General features: G+C 42.8%; 1 protein-coding gene across 1 annotated transcript in view; it reads left to right on the forward strand.

The window, feature by feature from the left end:
* The window catches only part of FZD6 (frizzled class receptor 6), a 48847-nt gene extending 39112 nt beyond the window's left edge, over positions 1 to 9735 (forward strand). The window contains exons 6-7 of the mRNA XM_029063367.2: positions 1923 to 2351; positions 7562 to 9735. Of these exons, the coding sequence (XP_028919200.1) occupies positions 1923 to 2351; positions 7562 to 7721 (589 nt within the window). The 3' untranslated portion in view covers positions 7722 to 9735. The remainder of the gene's footprint in view (positions 1 to 1922; positions 2352 to 7561) is intronic.
* Positions 9736 to 13586: the final 3851 nt, after the last annotated feature.

A 13586-nucleotide genomic window follows, 5' to 3' on the forward strand; every position in this document is an offset into this window, starting at 1 on the left:
ACTCTGCTTTGCACATAGTAAACATTTAATAAGTACCATACTGCTGCTACTTCACAAAACCTCATAGGTTGTACCCAGGCCAAACACCCACAGAATCCCATGACATCAGGTTGAGGGGAGATCCACTGAAGCTTGAAGGAGGCCAGTTCAAAGCACATGAAAGGAAAACTTCACTTAACAGGTGATAAGCGTATGGAATCTGTTGATGCAGGGAAATAGCCAAAGTCCAACATATCAGCAGATTCCAAAGGAGGTTGGGTGACTCCACCAGTGTACAATCCCATTGAGTTATAGGGGAAAAGGCCGTAATATTAGCATTAGACATCCCCGAGCATTAGACGGAGGACAAGGAGGGCAGCCACATCATGCCATTTCTTCAAACATCATTACTACTGTTGGAGGTGAAGGAGGGGGCTGGATAAACCGTTGGCCTGACCCAGTAGTGTCAATTTTTCAGTTTTAAAAATCATTCGATTTGTTGCTGTGTGTGAAAAGGGAAAATTTTGCCAGGCCCATGATTCATCAAAAATTGAGCAAGTTTTCCACCTGGCTCTGCTAGTTAATTAACACTCTTTCAGTTCTGGAAAATATGTGCCACAGTGTGTGTAGTTGTTTATGATATGAATTAGTGTGATGGGAGGGGAGACGAATGTAAAATTACTTCTCTCGCTTGTCCCAAGGCAAGTTAAATCAAAATCGAAATGTGACATGTTGATTTAAGAGAGTTACATAGGCCTTCATTCATTCAATCAATTGTATTTATTGAGCACTTACTGTGTGCAGAGCACTGTACTAAGCACTTGGAAAGTACAATTCAGCAACAGACAATCCCTGACCAACAACGGGCTCAGAGTCTAGAAGGGGGGAGACAGACATCAAAACAAGTAGACAGGCACCGATAGGATCAATATAAATAAATAGAATTATAGATATATATACATCATTAATAAAATAAATAGAATAATAAATATATACCTATATACGTGGTCCAGGAAGAGGGCTAGAGCAGAGGGAGCGAGTCGACGATGGGGAGGAGAGGAGGAATAGAGGACAAAGGGGGGCTTAGTCTGGCTAGCCTTCTTTTGTTAAAGCATCTAATTGCAGTGAAATACCAAGATCTTTTAAAATGAAGAGAACTGTAGACTCAGTCCTCCCATAAAGACAGCTTTTACTTTGCACTTTGGATTGAATGCGATTAGGGAACATTCCTCTGACAATGATGTCCCCTTGGGAAGAACATGATACAGTACTGAAGAAAGAGTTTGGCTCTGTGCATGTGGTGTCGATCAAGCCATGAGTTTTTCTTCAGTACTGGCCTTGTCAGGAACATGATTGATTGCTATAGGTGTAATAGTATATATAGAATGAAATATTTCAACTGTAGATAGTAGAATAGTTACCCTAGGCCTGGGTATCAAGGATTTTCAAATTTTGTAGGTAATGATTACCTAAGGCCTTTCACTGTAACTATGTTATTATCTATGTTTTTTCCCCCATCTCTTCCCCACCCTCTCTCTCAGAGAAGCAGGATGGTGTAGTAGATATAGCACAGACCTAGGAGTCATAAGGTCGTGGGTTCTAATCCTGACTCTGCCACTTGTCTGCTTTGTGACCTTGGGCAAGTCACTTCGCTTCTCTGCACCTCAGTTACCTCATCTGTAAAATGGGGATCAAGACTCTGAGCCCCCTGTGGGACAGGGACTGTGTCCAACCTGATTTGCTTGTATCTACCCCAGCGCTTAGCACAATGCCCGGCACTCAATAAGCACTTAACAAATACCACAGTTATTATTATTATTATGTATAGCTGTACTTTGTGTTGGATGATCCTACTGATGAGGAGAACCTGTGCACAACCAACCCTCAGGAATATTTGAAGAGTCTCTAATTTAGAATAATACTGTTCCGCTTTTCTCTTTCAGTCCCATCAGCGAGAGCCGACGAGTACTGCAGGAATCATGTGAATTCTTCTTGAAGCACAATTCTAAAGTGAAGCATAAAAAGAAGCATTACAAATCCAGTTCGCATAAACTGAAAGTTATCTCCAAATCGATGGGGACCAGTACGGGGGCCACGGCAAATCATGGAACGTCTGCAATAGCGATCACCAACCATGATTTCTTAGGACAAGAGACCTTCACAGAGATCAAAACCTCTCCTGAACCATCTGTAAGAGAGTTGGGAGCTGATGGGACCTCCCCGCAGAAACCAAGAGAGGATGATAAGGGTGAACGGGCCTCCACCATAGCATCTAGTTCTAAACTGTCTGTGGAGCACGGGGAAAAAAGGAGTAAGACAGATGGTGGAAATGACAAGGGCAGTGTTGCTGGGAGTGTACGGAGTGAAGGAAGGTAAGAGACTCTTCGCTTCTCTTTTGGTTTTTCCCACGTAAACCTCCTCATCCCATGGGAGACCTAATCTTCTTATTGAAGAAACAGTAGAAAACTTCAAAAGGGCATGTTATTGTTTACAGAATTTAAAAAAAAAATTTCAAGTTCATATGCATCCACCCGGGTGTGTGGAGGATGTTTGGCCATGAGGAAAGTTGGATTTTAGTACATCAATATGCAGTTAATGCATTCAGACTTTATTTTTAGCCTGTCCTTTAAAATCGTGTACTGAACCAGCCTGTAAAGGTGCCCCAATTCACTAGGGACATAGAAGTTCACTCACACTTGGCCTAAGTTCAGCACTGCAGGGAAACAAGACCCAACCAGGTCATGTATCCAATCCACGGGGAAGCCCCCAAGATCCCTTCTGGCACCCCTAAAAGTAGAATACGTGATCCAAAACCATACCATATACTATAACCTTATCCAGTATGCTTGCAAATGTCTGTAGGTATATATGTAAATTTCACACTATGTGTTCGTTCCCCTCCCTTAGACTGTAAACTCGATGAGACCCGATACCTCGTCATAGAAATTTAAGATTCTCCCAGGTCATATCCTTCCAAGTATCTCCCCAACACTAGCAGCCACTAATGCACAAACCAATTTAATAATATTCTATTTTAGCCCTCATTCATTTTTCCATCAACCAGTCAACGGTATTTAGCATCTACTGTAGTAAGCACTTAGAGAAGTCCACCTGTATGGCCTTATGGTCTGTTGGGCTGACATGCGGATTTAAATTATTTACAAATAATGGGACCATGAGGAGAGAGAAGACTACAAACAGATAGTAAGAGTATGTTAAGGTGAAATACGATGATGATATTTGTTAACCCCATTCTCTGTGTCAAGCACTGTATTAAGCGCTAGAGTGCGTACATCGCCAAGATCCGCCCTTTCTTCTCCATCCAACCTGCTACCTTGCTGGTACAATCTCTTTTAATATCCCAACAGGATTATTGCATCAGCCTCCTCTCTGATCTCCCATCCTTCTGTCTCTCCCCACAGCAGTCTATTCTTCATTCTGCTGCCCGGATTATCCTTCTACAGAAACACTCTGGGCATGTCACTCCCCTCCTCAAAAACCTCCAGTAGTTGCCTATCAATCTTCACATGAAACAAAAACTCCTCACTCTTGGCTTCAAAGCTCTCCATCACCTGGCCACCTCCTACCTCATCTCCCTTCTCTCCTTCTACAGCCCACCCCACACACTCCGCTCCTCTGCCGCTAACCTCCTCACGGTCCCTCATTCTCGCCCGTCCCGTCGTCGACTCCTGGCCCACGTCCTATCACTGACCTGGAATGCCCTCCCTCCTCACATTCGCCAAACTAACTCTCTTCTCCTCTTCAAAGCCCTAGTGAGAGCTCACCTCCTCCAGTAGGCCTTCCCAGACTGAGCCCTCCCTTTCCCTCTGCTCCTCCTCCCTTCCCCATTCCCCCTACTTCCTCCCTCTGCTCTTCCCCGTTCCCCTCCCCACAGCACTTGTGCATATTTGTATATATTATTTATTACTCTATTTTGTTAATGATGTGTATATATCTATGATTCTATTTATCTTGATGGTATTGACGCCTGACTACTTGTTTTGTTTTGTTGTCTATCTCCCCCGTTTAGACTGTGAGCCCGTAGTTGGGCAGGGATTGTCTCTATCTGTTGCTGAATTGTACATTCCAAGTGCTTAGTACAGTGCTCTGCACATAGTAAGTGCTCAATAAATACAATTGAATAAATGAATGAATGCAAGGTAATCAGGTTGATTAAAGTAAAATAGCTGAATAATTAAATGTTCAATATAATTCAGTGCTGAGGATGGCTATAAATGCATAAGCGTTAAGGGTGATGATTGATATAGTTTGGACAATTGATCATTTAAAATGTAGGAATTAATTGGGGAAGGTTTCTTGGAGAAGTTCGAACTTTAGGAGGACTTAGAAAGGGAGGAGAGCTGTGGCCTGGCATATCTAGGCTGTAAGCTCATAGTGGTCAGGGACCTTGTCTACCAACCTCGTTCTATTGTACTCTCCCAAGCGCTTGGTACAGTGGATTGTACATAATAAGCTCTCAATAAATGCCATCGATTGATATTTGAGGCTGAAGGGAATTCCAGGCAGAAAGAATGGTGAGAGTAAGGGATTGGAAGTGATTATTCTTTTCACTTTCTTAAAACCATTCGTACTTGTCTCTTCTCTCCCAACTGTAAAGCAGCTCAGGTCCATCTGTCCCCTTGCTAAAATCCACCCTTTCCTCTCCATCCAAACTGCTACCTTATTCATCCAAGCACTTAAACTGTCCCAACCTGACTACTGCATCTGAAGTACCTGCACCTGAAGCTATCTGCACCTGACCTCCCTGCCTCCCTCCTCTCTCTACTCCAGTCCATACTTCATTCTTCTGCCAAGATCATTTTCCTACAAAACCGTTTAATCCATGTTTCCCCACTCTCAAGAATCTCCAGTGGTTGCCTAACCACCTCCACACAGAAACTCCTCACCTCCCTTGGCTTTAAAGCATTTAATTGCCTTGCCCCCTCCTATCTTACCTCCCTCATTTCCGACTACAACCCAGCCCACACACTTTGCTCCTCTAAAGCTAACCTACTCATCTATCTTGCCACCGACCTCTCCCCCAAGCCCTTCCTCTAATGTGGAAAGCCCTCCCTCTTTATGTCCGACAGATGATCACTATCCCCACCCTCAAAGCCTTATTTAAAGCACATCTTCTCCAAGACACCTTCTCCGACTCATCCCTCATTTCCTCTTCTCCCATTTCCTTCTGTATCGCCCTTGCATTTAGATTTGTGCCCTTTATTCATCCCTTCCTCAACACCATACCACTAATGTACATATCCTTAATTTCTTTATATTAATGTCTGTCTCCCCCTCTAGACTGTTAGTTCCTTGTGGGCATGGATGGCTTCAACCAACTCTGTTATATTGTACTCTCCCAAGTGCTTAGTACAGTGCACACAGTAAGCATTCAATATAATTGCTTGATTGAGGACAGGGTCCCCCTACCTCTGTTGTGCTTAGTTCTGTCTTCTTCACACAGTAGGAGCTCAGTAAATTTTCCGATTGGTTAGTGTCCATCCTTAAGGAAAGAGCCACAATCTTCCTTGGTAGTATGTTTGTCTTCTATCACCCTCAAATATTTTAAAATTTGCCAGGCAAAATCTCTTCAGCCTTAAATTTGACCTGTTTTTTAACAATGGGTAAGCCTCTTTCCCATAAAAATCCTTCATATACTGGGAGACGTTTAAATCAATTAATTTCCTCATCTCAAGGCTAAACCGCCTTGATTACTGCAGCCTTTCCTCCTAATGTGTTAAGGTCTTGGGACCCTCTCCTGTTTCTCCACTTCATTTTTTTAAAATATGATGGCGAAAACTGGACTCCAGACTTTAATGATTAGTCGAGAGTCAAGTGATGATGGTAGTGGTGGTATTTGTTAAGCACTTACATAGCCGAAGAATGATTCCAAGTCTTGCGTGAATCATACTCCTATGATACATTCCACTACCTTATTGGTGTTTTTAAAAATGACACTACATTTCTAACTCATACCTTTTTTGCTTTTCCTGTAATACCCCTCAGTGCTTAAAACGGCACTGCCCAGAAACGGTATAGAAGTACTACAGATTCTCCTGCTAGCTTTTCTGCATGTTAAGCTTCCAACAGTGGCTTGCAGAACTGTGACTTGGCCTTCTTTTTCATATCAGGCTCTCAGCGACTGTTCTAGGTGGGGCTGTGTGTGAACTTGGAGTGTGGCTGTACTTCTAATAGAAGGGGATTAAAGCACTCAATCAGCTTGCCATCTCGTACTACAACTCAGCCCATGCCCTTTGCTCCCCTAGAGCCCGTTATTTCCTGTGCCTCGATCTCACCTATCTCATCTCCGACCCGTTTCCAACATCCTCCCTCAGGCCTGAAACTCCCTCCCCCTCCATATATACCCCAGCTCCAAAGCTTTATTAAGGTCACATCTCCTCTTGGAGGCCTTTCCCATTTAATTCCTCTTTTCCCCTGACTCCCTCTCTCTTCTGCATCATCTACACACTTGGCTCTGTACCCTTTAAAACACCTAATTTTCTGCCCACCCTCAGCCCCTTGGCATTTATGTACATATCCAAAATGTATTTATTTGTATTAAGGTCTGTCGCCCCTCTAGTCTGTAAGCTTGTTGTGGGCAGGCAATGTGCCTATCGAATCTTCATTCATTCATTCATTCAATAGTATTTATTGAGCGCTTACTATGTGCAGAGCACTGTACTAAGCGCTTGGAATGAACAAGTCGGCAACAGATAGAGACAGTCCCTGCCCTTTGACGGGCTTACAGTCTAATCGGAAGAGACAGACAAGAACAATGGCAATAAATAGAGTCAAGGGGAAGAACATCTTGTAAAAACAATGGCAACTAAATAGAATCTGGTGTACTGTGCTCTCCCATGAGCTTAGTACAGTGCTGTGCACATAGAACTCAATAAACTTCATTGATTGTATTATTGATTATACAGTGATTCTTGGAATAATAGCTAAGAACCCATGGAATACCCTGGGCTCCTGCTTTGCCTTTCTTGCCAGTTGTTGGCTCATATTTAAGGTTCCAGTTCATTGAGGACCTGATGAGACCGAGTCAAGGTGTAAGCTCCCTCTGGACGATAAGCTCATCGTGGGCAGGGAATGTGTCTGATTATTGTTGTATCGCTCTCCCCAAAATGCATAGTACAGTGCACACAGTAAGCGCTCAATAAATACTATTGATTGAATGAATGGCTCTGGCATTTCACTTTTTGCCAAGAGAATACAAGGAGGGTGGGTGGAGAGGGAAGGTGCCGGGATCCTGAGTCTTTGGGAGAAGCGAATGGAGGTTTGCGATGTGGACTCATTCATTCACTCAATTCATTCAGTCGTATTTATTGAGTGCTTACTGTGTGCAGAGCATTGTACTAAGAACTTTGGAGAGTACAGTATAACAGTAAACCAACACATTCCCTGTCCACAGTGAGCTTACAATCTAGAGCCCAAGTCTACAGACTCAAGGTGACAGGGCTAAAAATTGTCAATGACAAGACTCTATGGGTTAATACAAGTGTACATATATAGTGTGCTTGTGTTAAAGTGTGTTTTGTTTCAATACGCCTCAATATTTCTTTTTCTTTTGTTCCATTAGGGCAGCTTCAAAAAATGATTTTACAGAAACTTATCCACTACAGGGCAGCCTTTTGCATACCTCCAGCCCTTCACAACCAAGCAGCCCCAAAGGCTCCATCTCACTGCTTGTTCACTCTGCTTCAAACACTAAAAAAGACCAGGATGCAGGGAATGGCTAAAATCCACAGAAAAACCACTTCAACCATGTAGTTTCATTTACTGTTATTGATCTGGGGATTCAGGTTACACTGGAAAGGCAAATGCCTCATAAGCAATAATGTACAGGCTTCCTTCGCCAGTCAGTCAGTCGTGTTTATTGAGCGCTTACTGTGTGCAGAGCACTGTACTAAGTGCTTGGGAAAGTACAATTCAACAGTAACCAGACCCGTTCCCTGCCCACAGCGAGCTTACGTTCTAGAGGCCAACAACCAGGGTTCAGTCCTCACCTTTGGCAAAACCACAGCCTGGAAGACCAGAGGCTTATGGGGTAAGGGGGTTTGAGTCTGTCCAGCTTCAGTCACACTGGCTAAAATTCCAGCTGTGTGGGGAGGAGGAGAAAAATATTTTCATCCTGTTAGTTACTCTGTTCAAACTGCAGGAATAATCAGGTCAACTTTTTAAAGTTTACTTTTATCCCAGTTCTGTGCACCTCGCACTCAGGTCACCTTAGCAAAGTGCCACTGGTAGTTTACTGTTGATTGTTACGGTGAGGTTTCTACGTAACATCCATGGACTGCTGAAACAATAATGGGAAAAGCTCAGTGCTGTCCCAGTGCTTGATGTAGCAGGTAAGTGTAGCCAGCTTAAAACACCTGCTAGTATTATCCCCAGCCACAAAAACTGCTGTTACTCAATATTGTATACCACATTTTAGTACAGTGCTCTGCACATAGTAAGCACTCGATAAATACTATTGAATGGATTACCAGAATGATAAGCAGAAAATTGAACATGGATTCTGAAAACTACAGTTGGCAAGGAAACCTATATGCATCTCTGATTTGCACTTAAAACCCAAAAGTGAAATTGCCTGCTGGAGAGAAGAAATTTCAGAAGCTCTCTGCCTTAATTCAATCAGACAATACTGATACCTGCTGGGTAACCTAAAGGACTGAAATGCAAAAATTAGTAATATTGTGAGGGGAATCGGGAATGGGGTGGGAGTGGGAATTGTAGCTTTCGACTTAGGAAAGATTTTCTTGAAATCCTTTCATTGTAGGCTGGGTTTTGATTTTGAAATGTTAAATCAAAGCTTTCTTTTGCTTGCTAACTTAAATGTATTTTGTCCTTCTTGGGTATTTACTTTTCAAAGTTACAGTCGTTTATAAGGATTTTATATTTTAGAAGTTATGCAGAATTAAGATATTTTAAACTTGATTTTGTACCACGATGTATTCACTTCATTAGTATTATTGGTAGCTTTTACACTGAATCTATGAGAAAAAATAGAATTTGAGTTAAGGTAGGTACTTAAAAATTTAAATCATGTAAGGTTTTTATATTTCATATTAGTATCTAGCGTTTTTTAGAAATTGCACAAATCGACTGCTGTGCAGGTCTTAAGATGGTTTCTTAAGTGTTGGTATTGTGCTGCTCAAATGACAGTTTCCTTCTGAGAGGTCACTGTGATGAAAACACTGCTTTCTTTTTTTAAAAAATAAATACTTAACGTATTCCAATGAAATGTTACCTTTTACCAAAGAAAAGTAGAAATCTTTTTTCAAAAATTATTTTGTGACTAGTCAAGAAGTTAACAGCATTGTGTTTGCATTTGATAAAGTAGCTTGAATTTCCATCTAAACCCAAAGAAAAAGATAAAGAAAAAAGCACTTTTCACTACATTGGAGCAGGTTTTATATAAATGACCTTTCAACTAAAATCAGATTGTAAGTCATGTCCAAGAATAATAGAGAGCTGTTGTTTTAAAAGTACTCCAATTTTTTTATTTTTATATTTTTTCTACCTATTTCTGATAAATGATTTTATCCACTCTTTTTCCACACTAGTGTTTTGAGCAGGGCTCACTTCTTGTCTTTTCTTGAGAGCACATGATATTATTTAAGGAAAGAATCTAAAACATGGGAAATGTAAATATTTCTTCAGTATTTGTAAACTGATAACTTTGTATATATTTTCACAACTTGTATTTCATTTTTGTTATCTTTTTAGGAATAAAGTGTTCTTTCTCTAATAGATTTTGCAGCTCAGTGTTCTGTGGGAGTTGGGGTGGTTTCCCAATATCCTTTGTTCCCAAAACAAGAGGAACAAAGCATCAGAACTGTGTCTTTGTTAATGAAAATATTGAAACTTTGCTTGGGTGGAGCATTTTATTTTTAAAAGGTCATAATGCTGTAAGTCCATATTCATTACGTTGCCCTTCTCCCTGAAGTACAGAGCCAAGCCAAGCAAGTGGACCAAATCGGGAGCCATCAACAAATAAAGAGTCAGTTGTATTTATTGAGCGCTCACTGTGTGCAGAGCATTGTACTATGCACTTGGGATAGTACAGTATGAAAGTATAACAAACTGTCCACACTGAGCTTACAGCTTAGAGAGGGAGACAGATATTAATATAAATAAATTACAGATATGTACCTAAGTACTGTGAAGCTGTGGAGGTGGAGAGGTGAATAAAGGGAGCAAGTCGGCAATGCAGAAGAGAGTGCGAGAAGAGAAGAGTGTGAGAAGAGGAAAGGAGGACTTAGGTAAGGCCTCTTGGAGAAGATGTGCTTTTGATAAGGGTTTGAAGGGAGGGAGTGTATCATTGTCAGATATGAGGAGGGAGGACGTTCCAGGATGGAGGAAGGATATGGATGAGAGGTTGACGGCAAGATAGACGAGATCGAGGTATAATGAATACGTTGGCATTAGTGGGTGGGCTGGGTTGTAGTAGGAGAGTAGTGAGCTGAGATAGGAGGGGGGAAGGCGATCCTGTGAGAGAAAAAAAAGAAATTGGCTCAGTAAAGAGATTTTGGAACTATGCAGAAAGATAGCGAGCAATTGTATTTATTGAGGACTTTCTGTGCACTGGGCATTGTCTTAAGTTCTTGGCCAAGTGCAAAAGAGATAATAGGATCACTGCCTTAAAGGGGTTTACATTCTAGAGAGATGATGATGATGATGGTATTTGTTAAGCACTTACTATGTACCAAGCACTGTTCTAAGTGCTGGGGTAGATACGAGGACATCAGGTTGTCCCCCATGGATCTCACAGTCTTAATCCCTATTTTGCAGATGTGGTAACTGAGGCACAGAGAAGTTAAGTGACTTGCCCAAAGTCACATAGCTGAGAAGTGGCAGAACGTGGCACTTTCTTATGGCATTACAGCACTTACTATGTGCCAGGCGTTGTACTAAGCACTGAGGTAGATACAAGCTAATCTGGTTGGACACAGAACATGCTGCTGCACATGGGGCTCACAGTTTTAATCCCCATTTGTCATTTGAGGCAACCGAGGCCTAGGGAAGTGAAGTAACTTGCCAAAGGTCACACAGCAGATAAGTGGAGAAGCTGGAATTAGAACCCAGATCCTTCTGATTCCCAGACCCTTGCTCTATCCACTAGCCTATACTGCATCCCACTAAAGCTACAGGTAGAGGAAGCGTCCGAGTATAAAGATATATACGTAAGTGCTGTGGGGAGAGAAGTTAGGGTAAGTGCTAGGGGAATGGGGACTCGGGTGTTTGTGATGCAGTAGGGAGGGAAGTAAGGTGGGGAGATGAGAGAGGCCATCAAGACTTCCTGGAGATGACGTGACTTTTAGTAGGGCTATGAAGATTGCGGAGTGGTTGTGGGGGGATAGTCTGCTGGATATGAAAGAGGGAGCTCCAGGTGGATTTAAGCAAAGGATAGATGATGAGAGATGAAGTAAGTGGACTGGCATTAGAGAATTGAAGTGAGCGGGCTGGGTTATAGTGGGAGTGGCGTAAGGATAAGTAGTGATGAGAGAGCTGATTGGGTACCTTAAGAGTCGATTTGGAGAGGAACGGGTAACCCTTGGCTACTTTTGAGGTGCGGGGAGATGGGTAGAATGTGGTTTAGGAAAAAAGATCTGGGCAGCAGAGTGAAGTATGAACTGAAGAAGGGAAAAGCTGGAGAAAGGGAAGGCGGCTTGGAGGCTGATGCAGTAGTTGGGACAGGATGTGACAACTGCTTGGACCAACAGGGTGGCTGTTCAGATGGTGAGGAAGGGGTAGATTCTGGAAGTCTTATGAAGGTAGAACCATCAGCACTGGATGACCCAAATACATATGCAAGTTGAAGGAGAGCGAGAAATCAAGAAAAACGTCACAGTTGTAAGCTTGTGGAGCCAGAGAGGATGGTGAGATTTACAGTGATGGGAAAGTCAGGGAGGGAAGATGAGTTCAGTTTTGGATGCGTTGGGTTTGAGAGGTTCTGAAGACAGGAAGAAAAGAGTGTTTGCAAGAGAGCAGAGAAGTCAGGGTTGGAGAGGGTAGATTGGGAGTCATGGGGGTAGAGATAGTTTAAATTGTGGCAGTGGTTATAAACAGAATTGAAAGGGACCCAGGACTGATTTCAAGGGACCCCCAAAGTTAGGTGGTGGGAAGCAGAGGATCCAGTGAAAGAGACCAAGAAAGAGTGGCCAGAGGAGATAAAGGCGAATGAAGTATGGACAGTCAGAAAAATCAAGGTTCGATGGTGTTTCCAGGAATAAGGGAAGGTCCATGGTGTCAAAGGCAGACTGAAAGTCAAGAGGGGTCAGGATGAAGTAGAATCCACTACATTTGATCAAAAGAGCGGTTCCTCGGGGCCCAGAAGAGAGAAGTTTCAGTGGAGTGGTGGGGGCAGATGCCAGGTTTCAAAGGTTATGGAGGGAGTTGATGGAGAGGAAGTGGAGGCAGCAGGTGTAGGCAACTCATTCAAGGAGTTTGGAAAGGATTTGTAGGAGGTGAGGCGCTAGCTGGAAGATGCATTGGAGTCAACGGAGAGGTTTTTTTTAATGCTGGGGATACATGGGTGGGATCGGAAGAGGAGGGGGAAGAGCCATTGGAAAGTTAGTGGTTGAAGATGGCAGTCTCGGGGGCAAAGTGGGTAAGTGCAAGTGTTTTAGTAAGGCGCAGTGGGGTAGGGTTAGACGCACAAGTGGAGTAGATTTTGAAAGGAGGTAGGAGGTCTCAAACAATCGGATTTATGAGCACTTACTGTGCAGAGCCCAGTACTAAGCGCTTGGGAGAATTAATGCAACAGGATTAGCAGAGACATTCTCTGCCAATAACGATCTTACAATCTCTTGAGAAAGGACGGGTGGGAGTGGATGGGGCCGGGACTGGGGAGGTGATGGGAAAACCGGGGGGAGTTCACACCTGATGATTTCAATTTTGTCTTAGACAAAGTCATTCCATGTGAGAAAATCATTCATTAATTCATTCAAACAATTGTATTACTATATGCAAAGTACTGTACTAAGCGCTTGGGAGAGTACGATACAACAGATACATTGCCTGCCCGCAGTGAGGAAGAGGCGTGGACATTGGGCACTTAAGGAGGGAGATAAAAATTAGAAATAGTTGATGGGGGCAGTAGGTGTCAACAGGACAAGTAGTGTTGCTGGACAGAGTTAAATAATAATTATGGTATGTGTTAAGCACTTACTATGTGTCAAGCACTGTTCTAAGTTAGACCTGGAAAAAGATAAGATGATTAACTGTAACTTGAGAGCAGCTTCCTCCTTACCATGTCCCTGCTATCCTGCTACCTTAGGACTTCTCTGATTTTTTTTCCTTCTTTTTTTGTAGCGGGGGAGGGAAGAGATGATAAATTTAAAACAGCCCCAGGATTTGAACTGTATCACCTCCAACATATTTCCACCCAGCTTGCTGTAGACCGGAATCTGGTCGAATCTTTAAGCACATCTGGAGCGACAGCTCATTAGTACGTTACCAATCCACTGTTTTTAGAGAGAGGTCGACAAAGTCTGACCACCCTAGGTCCCTAGACCTTTCAGTCTAGGTCTCTGAATTGCTACCCTTCAAAAAAAACATGTATCCCCCTTGCCTCTTCGCTACTCCCACGCAACTGGCTT

The sequence above is a fragment of the Ornithorhynchus anatinus genome, chromosome 4, assembly GCF_004115215.2.
Source record: "Ornithorhynchus anatinus isolate Pmale09 chromosome 4, mOrnAna1.pri.v4, whole genome shotgun sequence".
NCBI lineage: Eukaryota > Metazoa > Chordata > Mammalia > Monotremata > Ornithorhynchidae > Ornithorhynchus > Ornithorhynchus anatinus.